This window comes from Rhinopithecus bieti, unplaced genomic scaffold (genome assembly GCF_001698545.2).
Source record: "Rhinopithecus bieti isolate Rb0 unplaced genomic scaffold, ASM169854v2 scaffold_3610, whole genome shotgun sequence".
Taxonomy (NCBI): Eukaryota; Metazoa; Chordata; class Mammalia; order Primates; family Cercopithecidae; genus Rhinopithecus; species Rhinopithecus bieti.
This window is the reverse complement of record NW_016804176.1, coordinates 416338-434374: the sequence shown is the minus strand read 5'-3', so window position 1 is coordinate 434374 and position 18037 is coordinate 416338. Positions and strand designations below refer to the sequence as shown.

Genomic DNA, 18037 nt, shown 5'->3' with positions numbered 1-18037 from the left:
AAAAAAAAAAAAAAAGTCTTCTACCACCCTTTAGAGAGCACTTTTCCCCTTTCCCTTCCATTACTCTTCCTTGTTTTAGTTAGGTCTGCTAAGAAACATAGTTTATACACATTGAGACTTCTCTACCAGGAGAGGGATATAAAAAAGGGAGGGAGAATTATAGAGATGGGGAAGGAAGCTCATAATTTCTGGGTATATCATTCAACTATTTCAGGTGTCTCTTCCCTCAACTTAGCCAAATGGCAATCACCCAGAGAGTGAGAGGTGAAATTTGTTTGAAACCTGCAATTTCCTTTCTCAGAGAATATGATTAACAAGCCTGAATTCTGAGCTCTGGAAATAGACTAGATATCCTTAGTCACAAATGAACTGAGTGAACAGTAAGCTAATAACCCTTCAGTGTAACTTCAATATCTCTCCCAGAGCCTGAGAACAAGAGACCTGGCTTTTCTTCAACATAAATGTCCTCAGCATGATTTGTAGCATTAATTTTTGACATGAAAACACCAGATGCCAAAGTTGACTGACTACTGCATTCCTCCTAAACATCCACGGAAAAGTCCTACTAGTTTCTGATTTTAAAGTTAAGTCAAGTTTCCTATTTGCCGCTATGTAAAACTTGCATCTTTTAATAAAATCATCCAAAAAACTTGGATGTAACAAATACAGTTCAGTGTTGTTTCAAAACACTGAGGGTGGAAATGGAAAAGCAGAACTCACCCTCACTTCCAGAGAAAGCATCACTTGATCCTGCCAGTGCCAAGGTCAACAGCAGCTGCCAGAGATCCATACCTGTAGGACCTGCAATCACAAAAAGGGTAAGGTAAAGCCCAGCAATTAAAAGCAGACCATTATCATGAAATACTGTTTAAAGACTGGGTAAGACATGAATGCACTGACAAATCAGTTCCAGAAGGAATCCTAGTAAGTCTTTCATTGCCCCGAGTCTCATATTGTCCTACTTTTCATAAACTCAAACAGCAGGTTGTAATAAATTCTACTTCCCGTGAGTACTCGTCTCAGGAAATAACATGAACACTAGAGATGTTCACATCCTGGCTCAAAGCCATAGAAACACCTCACAGCAAATGACCCCCATGCACAGTTTCAGTAACAGGTCCGGTAAGGTTTACTTTAATTTGATCTGGAAATAGAAAACCTTGTCAGCAGTATCAGCAAGCACGGGGCCTTGAGCTAGACAGGCCATAAAAGGAAAAACAGAACAATCACGGTAATAGTAACATTTCATAAATCTGTTTCCCAGTGAACAAAAGAGCTCAACACACTCAAAACAAAGTGCTAATGAGCCATCCTAAAGAGGTTTAACTAGAAGGGAAGCAGAAAGAAGGCGGGAAGCAAAAGAAAACAAAAACTCCCTAGTAAAACTAAAAACCCACAAGGACAGAGTGTATCGTAGAGAGTTTTTATTTTCATGAGGAATACAGATCTGAAAGACCTAGGAATGTGAACACCTCAGACACCAAGAGGGATGCATCTGTGGCTTTGCTAGGCATTTAGAAGCCCAGTGTGGCCACACCTGGAGCCCTTCAGTTTAACGGAGAGAGGAGATCAACACATCTGTCAGCACACACCTTAGTGACCATACACCTTTATCTGGAGGAAGGAAATAAGCTTTTCTAGAAAAAAATATACCAGGGTGTTCACATCCTGGATCTTTTGAGGCAAGTTTGGGCTAGTTGAAAACGAACTCAGCATATTGCCTTTTGTAGAGCTGTTGTTGTGTCTAACAACTAATGCCAACTACTTTAAAGCTTAGCTGCAATATTTCCATAAAATTGCACTATTTACAAGTTACTCAGACACTTATCATCATACCAGGAGCTCCACCAGGACCTCTACTGGCTTCATTTTTATTACTGTGCAAACCTGACCTAATGGAATAGCCCTTCATGGTATCCCTAATCAGGCTGAAATAATGAGCAAAGATGTTTGTTTTCATGGGCCTACAGATGTGGTCCTCCGGCAATGGCTGTGTAATTCTACATAGGGATAAAGTTCTTGATGTACTGTAATTTCTAGACAGCAGAGGACCTATCTTTTTTTGTTCCATATAATTTTATGTTCTTAAAATAAAAAACATATCTCTATGTAAACTAAATATCTTCTTGCATCTGAATCCCCATGTGCAAACCCACATGCATGAGGAACTCTCCTCCATACACTGCTTCATGGAGTCATTCATAGGATTGAGTGTAAACATGCAGGTGAACACACTTTGTCAATGGTGAGATTTCAAATAAATATGAGTTGTGGTTTTTACAACATCCATGTTTTTAATTCCTAACCTGGAAGGCCTTGAGCTGACGGCCTTGCATCATCCTTATCTACTTTGCAAATGAGAACCCTGAGCATCTCTCCCTCCCAATGTTCTTTACTCCTAGGTGAACAGGCTATGTAATCAAAGCTGAAAACCTCCAGCAGAAACATATTAAAAGGCTAAAAAAAGATGTTATAGGCTAAAAATGCAATCCTGTTGGTAACTAAGTATTTGCTTTGAATTTGATTCTTTCTTTCTTTTTTCTTTTTTTATTTCATTCTGTTGCCCAGCCTGGAGTGCAGTGGCATGATCTCGACTCACTGCAACTTCTGCCTCTCAGGTTTAAGTGGTTCTCCTGCCTCAGTCTTCCAAGTAGCTGGGACTATAGGTGTGTGCTACCATGCCCAGCTAATTTTTGTATTTTTAGTAGAGATAGGATTTCACCATGTTGGCCAGGCTTGTCTCTAACTCCTGACCTCAAATGATCCACCCGCCTTGGCCTACCAAAGTGCTGCGATTACAGGTATGAGCCACCGTGCCCAGCTGATTCTTTTTAAGTGGAGAAAACACTGAGGAACTGGATGCTGTATACAGTGTTAATTTTACTTGTTATCTCCCAAGACACTTAGTGTCAGGTAAAGAAGTTTCCAGTAGCACTTGCTATTCTATGTCAGGGTATAACAGTAAATCCCCAATTCCCAGGCAGCCTTTTTTGCTTCCCATCTGAGTAAGGGTGTGAACAGGTTTGCGTTTCTCAGAAGGCCGCATCCTCTGGTTTGGAAGTCACCTTTTCAGACATCTCAAGGATACCTGGCAGATGCCACAAACAAATGCCATTTGCTTCAGTTGAATAGTAGATGACCTTCCTCCAATCCCGAAACTTTTGAAAGCAGCTGCCTGCAAATTAGCTTCACTTCTTCCAAATAAAGAACTAGGTGGGGCGCGGTGGCTCACGCCTATTACAGCACTTTGGGAGACCGAGGAGGGTGGATCACGAGGTCAGGAAATCGAGACCATCATGGCCAACACGGTGAAACCCCGTCTCTACTAAAATACAAAATTAGCTGGGCATGGCAGTGCATACTGGTAATCCCAGATACTTGGGAGGCTGAAGCTGGAGAATCGCTTGAACCAGGGAGGCGGAGGTTGCAGTGAGTTGAGATCGTGCCACTGCACTCCAGCCTGGCGACAGAGCAAGACTCAGTCTCAAAAAAAAAAAAAAAAAAAAAAAAAAAAAAAAAAAAANCAAATTAGCTTCACTTCTTCCAAATAAAGAACTAGGTGGGGCGCGGTGGCTCACGCCTATTACAGCACTTTGGGAGACCGAGGAGGGTGGATCACGAGGTCAGGAAATCGAGACCATCATGGCCAACACGGTGAAACCCCGTCTCTACTAAAAATACAAAAATTAGCTGGGCATGGCAGTGCATACTGGTAATCCCAGATACTTGGGAGGCTGAAGCTGGAGAATCGCTTGAACCAGGGAGGCGGAGGTTGCAGTGAGTTGAGATCGTGCCACTGCACTCCAGCCTGGCGACAGAGCAAGACTCAGTCTCAAAAAAAAAAAAAAAAAAAAAAAAAAAAAAAAAGGACAACATATTAAAAAAAAAGAGAAAAATCGCAAAAAAAAAAAAAAAAAAAAAAAAAAAAAAAAAAGGAACTATAATTATACAAGCTGAACATATGAACATATGTCCATAGAATGTGCTCTATCAAAACAAAAAAACAAACAAGAATCCTTAACACAAAATTAACCAGAAATCTGTTTGCATACTCCTACAGCAGAAAATAATATTTAAAATTGCCATGCTCCCAAATAGGAGGTGAGTGCAGTTTACTGCTTCCTGGAACACTGCATAGGGACCCAACTCTAACTAAGACCAGGGGCCAGGAGGAGGATAAAGAAACGTGGATGGATTCAGCAGAAGCTAAGTGCTTTATTAGAACCTAACTCTTCCCCTTCTCTTCCAATGATGTTGGCTCAGTGGGAATGACTCCAAAAGTAGCCCCTCTGCACTCCTCTGCAGAACTCTCTCTAGGGTCCTCACATGAGCCAGGCCACAAGATGTGACATTCAATTGGATTGTAAGCAGTCCACGTCATCTTTGCAGAGCCCCACATGGCACCTTCTAGATGAGGGAATCCTTCTCTATTAGGTTCTAGCTGAGATAAAACGTCCCTAGGAAAGGTCACAGTGCTGACACATGAAGTTCGGAAGTTTAATGTTATCTAACATTACAATGTAATGATATGCCAGATGTGAGAAAAAGAAAGTCCCTCTATTCCCCTACACCAAACTCTTTTTGCCCAGGTACCTAAACTTATTACTTGTACCTATTAATCCAGAGACACAGCAGTCCACTCAAATGCTGTCATAAGAGGTTCTATTATAATCTAAGCAGAGGATGGCATTGTTCAGAGGAATCTACTAAATTGGACCTTAGCTCCCTGGGTTTTTTAAGCTTGCAATATTTTCCGAGGGAAATTCCCTCTCTAAATTTCTTTTGATATTTACACATTCTTTGACTATAGACTCATGGCAAGATTTTCAGCAGGCGGGATAAAAAATGGGCTTCTATTCTTGCATAATGGAACTCATACCATTTCCACCTCAAAGCCTGAGGCATTTGCCTGCTTCCCATCTTTCTCAAGAAAAAGCAAGTTCAAAACCAGTGTAATGCAGCTGGCATGAATTTTAAATCTGTAGACTGCCCAGCAGAGGAGGCCTCCAAATTACATAATTAGGCCCATGATATACTAACTTATTCTTTGGCCATAAAACAATTTATAAACACATGAGAAAAGATGAGGGTTAGATATAATACATTTTCCAGCATGCTATAACCAACTCCTGACAAAGAAACCAATATGTTTAATTTTCTTTAATTTATAATTAGCAAGTATTTGTTAAACTACTAGTTCCTGCTAGCACTGAGCAAGGCACTATGGTGATTAATGCAAAAGCAATCAAAATCATGGTTGTTCAAGAATAAGGCAGTACAAACACATGAAACTGTGAAAAGAAGTGGCATACCTGAAAATAGAAGGTCAGACTAGGGAAAAATCAGGTATTGAACTGACAGTCTTCAAATTAGAACTAGATGACAGATAAGAGTGGAAAAGGGAGAGAAACTATGGTGAACTTGTATGGTAAAAGCTCAGAGCAAATGTTCTGGATATGAGTATGAATTCTGAGTATGTTTTGGACGATATTCTGAGGAAGCTAGTGAATAGAGAACAAGGTTCAAATTTACGAATAAAAGGGCATAAAATTAGATTGGTGAGGTAGGACCAGATTAAAACAGCATTTTCAACTCAGATTGATCAGAAAGTCACTAGAGATTTGGTGCAAAAGTGGGTTTTCCTTAGGTTACAGCTGCCCTTCATGCCTTCTTAACTTAATATCACTGAGAAGTATTGACAAGATTTGGTGATGATTGGATATGAGAGATGATAGAGACATGTCTGTCACAAATAACTGGGTATGTGTGGATGAGAGATAGTGCTAGTGAAAGAAATCAGGATTTGGGGATCTGAGTTGGTTAGCGGGAGGAGAAGGTCATAGGACTGCTTCGGATACTTGGTGTTTTAAGGCAATTACAAGACTTTTGGAAATGTGAGAAATGACTAGTGGGAAGTTGAAGGTAAGAGACCAAAGATTGAGAGACAAGGGAGGTCATTACTGAAGGTGAGGAAGAGCTACATAGAGATGAGGAGTATCACGTGAATTTAAGGAGAAGACTAGACTATTATGGTGACAAGTCTCCATAACAACTTCATCAACAATTATATTAAAAGTTTATTTGCCAGGCATGGTGACTCATGCCTGTAATCCAGCACTTTGGGAGGCTGAGGCGGGTGGATCACGAGGTCAAGAGATTGAGACCATCCTGGCCAACATGGTGAAACCCCGTCTCTACTAAAAATACAAAAATTAGCTGGGTGTGGTGGCGTGCACCTGTAGTCCAAGCTACTCGGGAGACTGAGACAGGAGAATCGCTTGAACCATGGAGGCGGAGGTTGCAGGGAGCCGAGATCACGCCACTGCACTCCAGCCTGGCAATAGAGTGAGACTCTGTCTCCAAAAAAAAAAAAAGTTTATTAACCCACACAGGGAAAAATATGCTTATATCTGGTTTGTAATTTTGTGGAAATAAAACAAACCACCACCTAAAATAACAGACACCCTCTAATTTGTATCAAGTATTTTTTTTTAAAAGTGATTAAAGTATCCTTAGAAGCATCCTTAGGAGTGTGATATTAACATATTAATATATGGGAAGAGTAAATGCCAGCACTAATTACTAAGAAATATTGTGAAACTGAATCTAATTGATGTCCTTGGTGAAGGTTTTCCAATAATATAGCACAGGACAAGGAAGAGGTTAACCCAAAAGGGCATTTAAAACTGCTGGTTTTCATTAGCACTGTTTGCTTTCAGAATTCATGTTGTTACCAACTTTTTATGGTGATGATAATTTGGAAAATGGTCAGATCCAAAATGTCTTAGGTGAATTTATTTCCTTCCTATGAATGAGGAAAGAAAAGCTCACAGACAGTTTTGATAGAACTACTTTTGCTGAGACTTCTCTCCTCTTGGAGATCCAGTGGGGAATGCAGGACGGGAATTTTAAATGTGTAAGGTGTGAGGGGGGAAAAGACTTCTGGGAGTAGTACATATAGTAGGTCTCCAATTTTATTTATTTATTTGTTATATTATTTGTATTTTTACTTTTTGAAGAGACATGGGTCTCACTCTGCCACTCAGGTTGGCAGTGCAGTGGCATAATCATAGCTCACTGCAGTCTCCAACTCTTGGGCTCAAGGGATCCTCCTTCGTCAGCCTCCCAAATAGCTTGTAACACAGGCATGTGCTAATCCACCTATATATATATATATATTTTTTTATAGACAGCGTCTTGCTATGTTGCCCAGGCTGGTCTCTAACTCCTGGCCTCACTTGATCCTTCCGTCTTGGCCTCCCAAAGTGCTGGGATTATAGTCATAAGCCACCACATCCAACCTAGGTCTCCAATTTTATAAAATAAGGATATATGGTACATACCTGCACTGACCAATTCTGTTACAATAAGTCACAGGTGTCGATTGAGCACTTAAAGTGTGGCTAACACAATTGAGGAATTTAATGACAATTTAAATTTAATTAAATATGTAAGTCTATTTGAAACAGGTTGGATATATGAACCCACTTTTTAAGCTTTACATTTTATGAAATGTAAATGCAGATCAAGTATTTATGATTAAAATTTAGCGTCCAAATTCATATGTGCTATAAGTATAAAATACACATGAAATTGAAAGCTTAGTACAAGAAGAAAAGATGCAAAATATCTTTATAATGTTTATGTTGACAACATGTTGAAATCATATTTTGACTGCTGAGTTAAATGAAATCTATTATTAAAACAAAATCCTCTGTTTCTTCTTATTTTTTTAAATGTGATTACAGCCATGTTTCACTTAATGACAGGAATACATTCTGAAAAATGCATCATTAGGCAATTCCATGGTTCTGCGAACACCACAGAGTGTATTTACACAAACCTAGGTGGTATAACCTACTACACACCTAGGCTATATGGGATAGCCTATTGCTCTGGGCTACAGACCTGTGCAGCAGGTTACTACTCTACTGAATACCATAAGCAATTTTAACACAATATTAAGTATTTATGTATCTAGACATATCTAAACATAGAAAAGACATCGTAAAAACATGATATTATAATTTTATGGGGCCAGTCCATCACTGACTGAAAAGTCATTATGTGGTGCATGACTGTAGTTGAAAATTTTAAATGATATACGTGGCTTGCATTTTATTTCTACTGGCAGCATTCGTATATATATTTTATTGTTTATATGTCTGCACTTGCATTCAAAAACATTAAATGATTACTGTGGGCATATTTGCTTTTGTAACAAAAATGAACAAATAAAGTAATTTTTTAAAAATTCAAAAGACATTTAAAATCATCATGATTATGTTGTAAAAGGTCCTCCCAAAAGCAGAATGATGGGGACAAAAAAATTCACTAAAGACTTAGGTGACTTAGGTATGATTGTATCTGTGGAAGGTTGTTTTTTTCAAGGGTACCCAGTGTGCATTCGTTTACCTTCAGAAGTATAATTATTCACATTATGTCCCTATTTGAGTCATAGACAGTGGTGTACTGGTAAATGTTTAACACTTGTCTCTCTGGAATTTAAAAAAAGGGTCATGATTTGTATCATTTGCCAATTTCTGTGGTGTAAATACCTCTTTCAAGGTTGATTTTAAGCTACCAACATTAATTCACTGATTGGATTCACAAGCCAGAAGCTGGACCCAGTACACACTGGCTGGGGAAGGGACTGATGCTATCTAGGCTTCATGTGAGGTAACAGGTACAAAAATTAAGCAATCTACTAACATTGATACAAAATGTAAGAGACATTACTGTTGAGTAAACCCTGGACACTTGATTTCATTTGATGACATCTGATCCACTGGCAGCTGATCACATTTGGTTAATAATCATTGAAAGATACTTTCCCAGCTCAGGAGACATTAGCTTTTACCACAGATGCTATTGTTAATCTTCATTTACAGAGAGGGTGAGGTTGGGGTTGAGTGAATGTGCTTTGGAGTCACAGAGAGCTAAGTTAAAATCCTAGCTCTACCAAACCTCAGTTTACTCATCTCTAATATTGATACGATAAGATTTTCCCTTTTTCATTAAAAAATCAGGATTAGATGCGATAATTTATTTAAAGCATTTGGCATTCGCTCTGCATGTATCCAAAAGGGTTAGTTATTACACTTACTAAAGTCTTCCTGGTAGTAGTAACAAACAGACTATTTATGTTTTATAATGTTCCTATGGGGTATACTGAGAGTAGGGAGCCTCATTTATATATCATGAAGATATATAAATTTATATATCATGAAGATATATAAATTTATATATCATGAAGATATATAAATTTATATATCATGAAGATATATAAATTTATATATCATAAAAGATATATTACATATCTTTATCTTGTATTATAATTTATCATAAAAGATAAATTATATATCTTCATGATATATAAATATACATCTAGGCAGGTGGCAGAGCAATCAGCAAATGTGCTCTTCGCCAGTCACAATATGTAAGACCCTATTCGTAAATCAAGCACTTACATCATATGCAGGTTCAGGGAAAAGGAAGGACCATTATAATGTAAAGTGTGTATATCCTAGATAAGGCAATAATACAGCCCATTTGTGCTTGGGTGTACAGGCAATTGCACATCTTCTAAAGGGAGTTCCAATTGTGTAGGAAATACTTTAGGGGCTAATTCCTCCCTCGTCTACTTTAAGAAAATTCTATGTGGTTGTTGTTAGGTTCAGATAATTTGTTTTGTGAAATCATGGATTTCCAGAACTAAAAATTAGATACAGAAATCCCAGTGACAAGATGCTTGGCTTGAAGTTAGAACTTCTCTTGGGAGAACTCAAAAAAGGCAGCTGAGTTACAAGAACCTGAGTCTCTGTCTCTTCCTTTATGGAGGAGTGAAAGAAGAAGGGGCATTTCAGTAGCCAAATGCTTGGCCATACTCCGATCTTGGTACGCATAGTTATTCTATTCTGAGTGGAACTTTCTCAAAGAACGAAGCATTCTGTTTCACTAGGACCCCACATTGCACTTTGCAATGCCTCCCCGCAACTATCCCTGTGGATGTTTGTCAACTCACTAAGCTTGATTCACTTGGTGCATTAATGAATTCACAATGCAGATGTGACTGTTACATGAAAGAGAAAACCAACTGCATGGCCACTTATTTGAATGACATATTTCTTCTTATATCTTACTTTACACTATTGTCCCTACCAAGTAATTTTTTCCAAAACAGAATTTGAAAAATGAAACCTCTTATTGATTTTCTACTTTTTTTCTCTTTCTACAAGTGGCTCATTCTAAAATCTGACTTTTTAATTACTATGATAGATCATATAGACCATGGGGAATGCTCCTTAAACAAACTTAAAGATGTTGGAATTTTCTTCAGACTCAAATTTGAAAATTCTGTTTCACCTAATCTAAAAGGAGATAAATAAGCTATAGGAGACAATTTTTCATACAGTGAAGTCTTCAAATGAAAACATTCATTGTCTTGGTGAGATATAATCTAACAATGATTACTATAATAATTTATAGTATACTAAATGCTTTTTATATCTTAAAGAAGTGCACGTGTTGCTGCCTTCTTTGGAGTTAACATAACAGAAGTGTAGGTTTTCAAAGACAGTTATTAGCATGCCCTAATAACATATGGAGCAAAAATTGGGAGAAACCTCTCTTTCCTTTTATCAAGTACAACATGGCAAGGTTATTCTTTTAAAGCAAACAAGTTGTGAAACCAAGAGTGAGGCAATGTGATCTCCTGGGGAAAGCATTACTAGAGGAGGAGTCAGCAATCCCGTAACCTGGCACCAGCCCAACATTGCCTGAGCTGGTGACACAGGTAGTCATTTAATCGCTATGGGTCTCAATTCCCTCACCTGAACACCCTTCCAAATTTTTGTTATAAGCCAAATCCTGCACTGTGCTGTGTAATAATAACTGCCATTCATTGATGACTATTCATGTCCTGATGTTACCAGGCTCCTTGTCTTTCTCTTCTTTTAGCTGGAGGCAGTAGCTGTGTCTCACTCACGATTACATTCTAACAATTAGCCATAGGCTTGCCACAGAGTAAATGTTCACCACAATATCTACCCATCAAATAAGTGTGCCAGGAACTTTCTTATTTCATTCAATCTTCACACAGATCTTGCAAGAGAAACGATCATTTCACCAATGAGAAAATGGAAGTTTAGAGGAGCTCAGAGAGGTTAAGTAAATCTCCTCCCAAGCTCACACAGGCAGAATATCTCTGGGTAGAGTTTTGAACTGTGCTTGATCTCTCCAAGGCCTGCCTTTACTTTCCCATGCCTCTTAAATTGTGAAGTAGGCACACTAAACACACAATCAGGGTAGCAGTGAATCAGAACAAACTACAGGGAGCAAGAAAAAGAGTAATATTTAGATGTGAATTATAAAGAGAGGTAGACACCATAATATTTTCAGTGCATAGGGCCTGTCAAAGACAGTGATAATTTACAAGTGCTGACATGGCAGTTTCTTCAAGGGCTGTATTACATTGCTCAAGGGATGTAATATTTATTGCTATGCTTTAGAACCTCCAATAGCACCTGGTCTACTTTTGGGTACATTACTCAAGAGCTATGCAGTGTGCTCTCTCCATGACATGGGGCATAATCCTGCCTCCTTTAAGCTTCTATGTAAAAATAGAAGTCTATTTGGCCAGACTGACTGGCTGCCAGATAGATGGCAAACACAGGGCAGATCAATATCATGTCTCATCTCCAGGAAGATTATAATGTACCCCTTCACTCTTCAAGATCAAAGGAGGTGTAATAGCTTGGACTTGGACCATTCATTGTCAATAGCTTTAATAGAAAATACTCCCTAGAAAAGTGCTGTCTAACAGAAATATAATGTGAGCCACAAATGCCAGCCACATACATAGTTGTAAATTTTCTAGTAACTACATTAAAAAAGTTAAAAATTGATCAATTAATTTTAATAATGTATCTTATTTAACTCAGTATATTCAAATATTATTTCATCATGTAATCAATGTAAAAAGTATTAATGAGATATTTTGCACCATTTTTCTCATACTGAATCTTTGATTCTAGTATGCATTTTACACTCACATACATCTCAATTGAAACTAGTCCCATTTCAAGTGTTCAATAGCTACATGTGGCTAGCGGCTACTGCATTGTACCATGAAGCTCTGGAACACAGAGAAGTAGTAGAAGTCCATGCAGCCAGCTCCCTAGCTAGTGTAGAATGGATCTGTGTTTATTATTACTCACAAGGCAGGCCAAAGCTGCTGAGAAGAGACCTTCATAAGTTATTTTGCAAGGTCTGATAATTTTTTAAAGTCGTAGAAAGAAATAGTCTTCCTACTAAAGCAAGAAGTAGGGTGTTCCAGATCTTCTCAACACTCACTTTGTACATAATTACTGAGCACTGAACTCTACATACAATTAAACCATCAATTTTTCTTTTTTGTAGGACAGAACTTCTGTCACTAGTTATGGAACTTTATGTGACTAAGTTCTCATCCTCAGCCTCAACTTCTTTATCTCCAAAATAGAATGTTGGAACATATCAGTAGTTCTTAGCCTTGGTTGTATATTAGAATCACCTGGGGAACTTAAAAATCAATGCTCTGGTTTTATCATAGATAAATTGGATCAGCAGGGTAGGGACTGAGTATTGACACTTGAAGATTTTTCTTGTATAATTCTAAAGCATGGCCAGGATTGAGAATCGCTGATTCAGTGCAAACCAAATGTGCTATATAACTTTTGTCACAACAGAACTCATCTGCCCCCAAAAGTTGCCCTCATCCGAGCAGAAGAAGAGAAAAGAAATATCAATCTCCCCATTCAACCAACCAATTAATGTGCTTTTTTGCAACAGATGATGATTTATGGATCTATGTCAAGTAATTTTAATACTGAAATATGGAATTAAGATCAGAAAATATTACCCTACAAAATGGCAAATAAAAAGAATATACATGTATAGATGAAATCAGCTAGTCATAGAAATGATCACTCAAGTAACGACAACATTTCAAAGTGTTGCTGATGAGACTGGATAGACAGAATGCCAAAAGATCCCTTGCAAGATTACCATCCCAGGTTATTCAAACACTAATCTAAGTACTGCTATGAAGAAACTTTGCAGATGTAATTAAGATGGCTAACCCACTGGCTTTAAAATAGGGAGATTATCTTGGATTATCTGCATAAACTGATGTAATCACCTGAGCCTGTAAAAGCAGAATGAGATATGGCAGAAGGGGAAGTCAGAGAGATTAGAAACTTGAAAAAGACTTGATCTTCTGTTGCTGGAAGAGGGTACATAGAATCTTGTTGCTGGAAGGGAGCACACAGAAACCATGAGATGCAATGCAGACAGGAGTAAAAGGAGCAAAAACCGGCTCCCAGCTGACAGCCAGCAAGGAAATGGGGAATATAGTCCAACAATGGCAAGGAACTCAGTTCATGAAAACAACTGGAATGCGCTTGGAAGCAAATTCATCCTTAGAGGTCCTAACAACACTGATTTCTGCCTTGAAAATTCTAAGCAAGAGCCCAGTTTGGCCATGGTGTGCCCAGACTTCTCACATACAGAACTGTGAGACAATAAATGGGTATTGTTTAAACCACAAAGTGTGTGGTAATATGTTACGGAAGCAATAGAAAACTGCTACAGCCTTTAAGAGTCCATTATAGAGCTTGAGATTGACCATAAACATTAATCTGGAAGATAATAATCACCACTGAAACATGTCAATATTGAGAGGGGCATTTTTGCTATGTCTAGCAATTTTATTCATAAGGGACTTCAGAGACAATGTAGTTCCATCAGTTAACAATAAATGATAAGGAAATGTTGAAAAACTAGTAAATAATTTACAGCTTTGTCTCCTCCAACTACCTGGGACCAAAAATAATGTCCCAACACAGAGACAGGTGCAATAATTTCTCAAAGCTTGATGATGCTATGCCCTAAGGTCATTTAGTTCCCTCTATTCCAGCTCCACAGTTGTCAAATGACCTTCTGATTCTTGTTTTCTGGGTTCACTATCTTTCAGGAAAATGAACACAATAATCAGATGAAATGAAATTGCTTGACAGTGCAATACGGAACAAATAAATATATTGACATTTTGGTGTATTGGCCCATGTCTTAAGTTTGGCTAAGATAAATCAGGCCCCTAGAGTCTAATCACCTCTGGATCAACTGATACAATTTATTTATTTAAAAAAATTTTTTGAACATGTAAATCAACATGAGATGATCCCAGGGAAAGTGAGAAAGGCTGGAAGGCCCTATCTCCATCAGTTTGCTAGCCTTGCTTTCCATCTTAACATCAGGTCAAACCAGGAAACTTAAAAACAGGCAATGTGTTGGTAGGAAAGTAACAGCCAAGGTCAAAATCTACAACCGACTAGAGTAGAAGAAAAATAAGGAGCACGTGTTTATGGAGGAAAAGATGGTGTGGAAGCGGGAAGGCTAGACTATCTTTGTCACATGTCCTTGCAAATCTTGACTCAGAAGAGCTTGTTTTCAGTCCTCCTGAATTAAAAGTTCAGTTCCCAGGAGGCTTATGTTTACTGTCCTATGGGACTACCACACCATAACTCAGGAAATTATAATTCAATGACCTGGCTATGTTTCTCCTAAACCAGTTGGATGCCCGAAGAGGTTTGAAATCAGAAGTCTGAGCCACTATTGATTCAGAGAGACTATACACCTACCAGAAAGTCAAAGGGACAGACACATAAACACTTTATGTTACAGTCTACTTAAGTGAAATCAGTTTTCACGTCTTGTAAAACAGTACCAAACCATTCATGCTCCCTTCATTGAAAAGTTATATGACTAGCATTTGAACTTTTCAACCACTTGTGATCATGTTACCAGTTAAAACTTTACTCTCGAATGAGGAAGAAAACTTACAGAAAATCCCTAGGGGGCAGTTTACATGTAGCATCATCATCAAAATGCTAAAGAACCAAAGGACATGTGCTTCAGACATAGGGAAATAATACACCTGGATGCCCACAGGTACCTAAAATAACCTCTGTCTAAAATAAAGTCGGCATTTCCTACCTGCTTCTGATCCCTACATAACGAACATGCAGTTTCATTTCTTCTATTTCTTATCTTGCTTAATGAGATCAGGGTTCACCCAGTTGGTTACTCCATCCCTTCTCACATTTAACTTGTCACCATGAGGGAGGATTATACTTCTGTATTCTCTCTGGAATGTAGTACCTTCTCCTAGAGTCTTAGTCCCCTACCTTTTCTTTTCTCCAGACTTTCAACAGCCTTCTTCATGGTCAAGTTTCCCCTACTTTCAAGGCTACTGTCAGACAAGTCAGGACTCTACCTACCCTTCAAAGTCACGTTCAAATATCACCACCTCCATGAAGCCTTCCATACTCCCCACTGCAACTTAGCTGTTGACTCCTCTGTGCCTGCATTGATTTTTTTTAACCTTTACTATAAAATATTCCACAATATCCAAGTCACAAGATGATAAACCCCTGTGGGTGGAACAGCTGAGTTCTTGGTGCCTGTGTTGCTGTTTGTAAAGTTCTCAGGGCAAGACACAGACCTACTGCATCAACTTATAATCCCCACTCTGTCCTCAATCACCAAAGCATGGGCTGTATTTGATAAGTGAGCAGAAACATGTTACATGTATGCGTGTGGGAGGGGACCTGTCAGTGGATATAATGTCAGCCAGAGGCACTAGAGGTTCTCTTTGCACCTCAGGAACATCCAGACCACCATCTAGTTGTCATTTCTGCATCTTTAGAAGTTAGTTCTGGTAAAAGAGAAAACAGAGGGTTAGAAGTTGAGCCTCGGGATGAACTTTGGGAAGCAGAACATAACCTGAGGGTGCCGGGTGTTGGTGCAAGAGATTTTCAGAAAGGTATGGAAGGTCCCAACGACGTCAAAATTCTGCCTCGGCTCCACCTGAACAGCTGCTATGCCAAATAAACACTGAACACGTGCCCCTTTGTCAGGTGGCAGAACTCGGCTTCCCACAGTCAAGCCTCTTCCATCGGTGGCTACCCTCAGTCTCCTCAGCATCCCCATTCAAACTCCTCTCTACTTTTGAAAGACGAACAGGCAGAAAATTCAAGAGGATAAAAGGAAAAAAACAGAGGGATTGAGATGTATGAAGTGGTTCCTGCTTCCCTTTTGCCATCAGCTCAGGACAGAACACCAATCACAATTTTTTTCCTTAGAAAAGTATTTTCCATGTTCACTAGATTAGATTCCTGAAGACACAACTGTACTTCTGGCTTACACTCACTGAAGATAAATGGCTTTCCTATTTCTCTATGGATCAGCATGTCTAGAAGCCTAGGGTTAGCAGTGATGGGTCCCAGGGGAACCTTGGGGGGCGCAGAATCACAATGACAGAAGCCAGGGGCTGAACAAGACCCCGATGACAGTGTTAGTCGAAAGGCTGCATTTTATAAATGGGTAAGTTAAGCCCAGAGAGGTGAAGTAATGTGTCTAAGCCCCCGGAGCTGGTGCTGGCCAAGCTGGGAGCAGCACCAGGTCTCCTGTTCCCTGTCCAATGGGCTTTTTCAGTATTCCGTGTTGTCTTCAGCCTGTCACTATTTTCAAGAAGCACTTCAAGTAGCAAGAAGACACACTTACCCCGGGCTCATATGTGCTGTCGTAGCTAATATCATTGATCATCTGGCAGACAGTACAAACAAATCATAACAAGTGTGGGCACAAGGTGACCTGGCTCTTTGGCCTTCCCCAGCTGGCTGGTCGCTCGCCCACCCTCCCTGAATGAGGGTGAGTTCCCCTTTCTACTTTCTTTGAAGCAATACAAGAGCCCTGGAGTAATTAAAGAAAGAAATTTACTCCAAACTAGCCCTGATATCTGGACTAAACTGGGCGTAAATTTCTGAAAATAATCCTAGTTAGAATCTTGCAAAAATCTATTCTTCTCACTAACACCACAGTGATTTTCTTAAACTGCCAATTTATAGCCTCTGTTTCAAACCCCTCAGTACAAATCATAAACTTTTAGAGAGGTACAGCCAGCCATGTGTGATCTGATGTGGCCTCTTACTACCTTATCTTCCAGCATTTCCACAAATCTCCCTCTCTTCTGTCTACAAAGGAATCTTCTCAGAAGGTTCCAGGCTATTCACACCTCTGGCCCCGCTGCCGCCTATCCTCTTCTCATTTAATCCATCTTTGCTACTCATTCCCCTCAACCTCAGCTCAAGGACACTTCAACTTAGAAGCACCTTAGCAAAAACTCCACTCCCAAGTGAAGTCAGATGCCTCTCCTCTCTACTTCTATCACAACCTTGACAAACCCTTATTATAGCACTATAAGGAATCAGTGATATTGTCATCTCTTTCCTGTGATCATCTTTATATTGCCCGCTACCTAGCACAACCAGTTTTAAACAAATTGTTGAAGACATGAAGAAAGGCCCATAGACACGGTTTTAAAAGAGGGGTTTGGAAGAGGCGGGAGCATGTCCTTCTGTTGAAAGTTCATCTGAATGCTTTCCATTGAGATAGAGTAAGTAGTGTTTCCCATCACATCAGGCATTATGGGATGGGTTTTAATCAGGCAATGCAGTAAGACACTCAAAGCATCAGAGTTAATCTGCAAAGAGGTATGGCAAGAAGCAGGAGACAAAGCCTTATTTCTCTTTCCTTCAAAGTACTGACGATCTCTCAGACTAAAGATGCAAAATAAACATGCAACTGTTGTATCACTTCTCTTTACAATACTTTTCTTAATGTAAACTATTGAAATGTAACACATGGAACAGAATTAAAACCCTTAAGTATTTCCTACTTAATGCAAATTACCATCTCTGTTGACTTTCTCAAAATGTATCTGCTGTCTCAACGCTCAGAAAACTAGTCTTTCCTTCAGAGAACAACCTTTGAAAACCAAAATTATATCTTGATGGTGACCAGACAAGGACGAAGGCAGACAAAGGCTTTCTTTGCCTAATAAGAATACTTTATAAACTCCAGCACACGAAAATAGAAGTTTCACTTAGAGTAGAAAGGAAAAGGGCAGAGAAGTAAGGGGAAGAGAGAACAATGA

The 18037-nt window shown here is 39.1% G+C and overlaps 1 protein-coding gene across 1 annotated transcript in view; it reads right to left on the bottom strand.

Moving 5' to 3' along the window:
• The window catches only part of GHR (growth hormone receptor), a 348381-nt gene that overhangs the window by 191635 nt on the left and 138709 nt on the right, over positions 1-18037 (bottom strand). The window contains 1 exon segment of the mRNA XM_017867112.1: positions 721-801. Coding sequence (XP_017722601.1) covers positions 721-790 — 70 coding nt within the window. The 5' untranslated portion in view covers positions 791-801.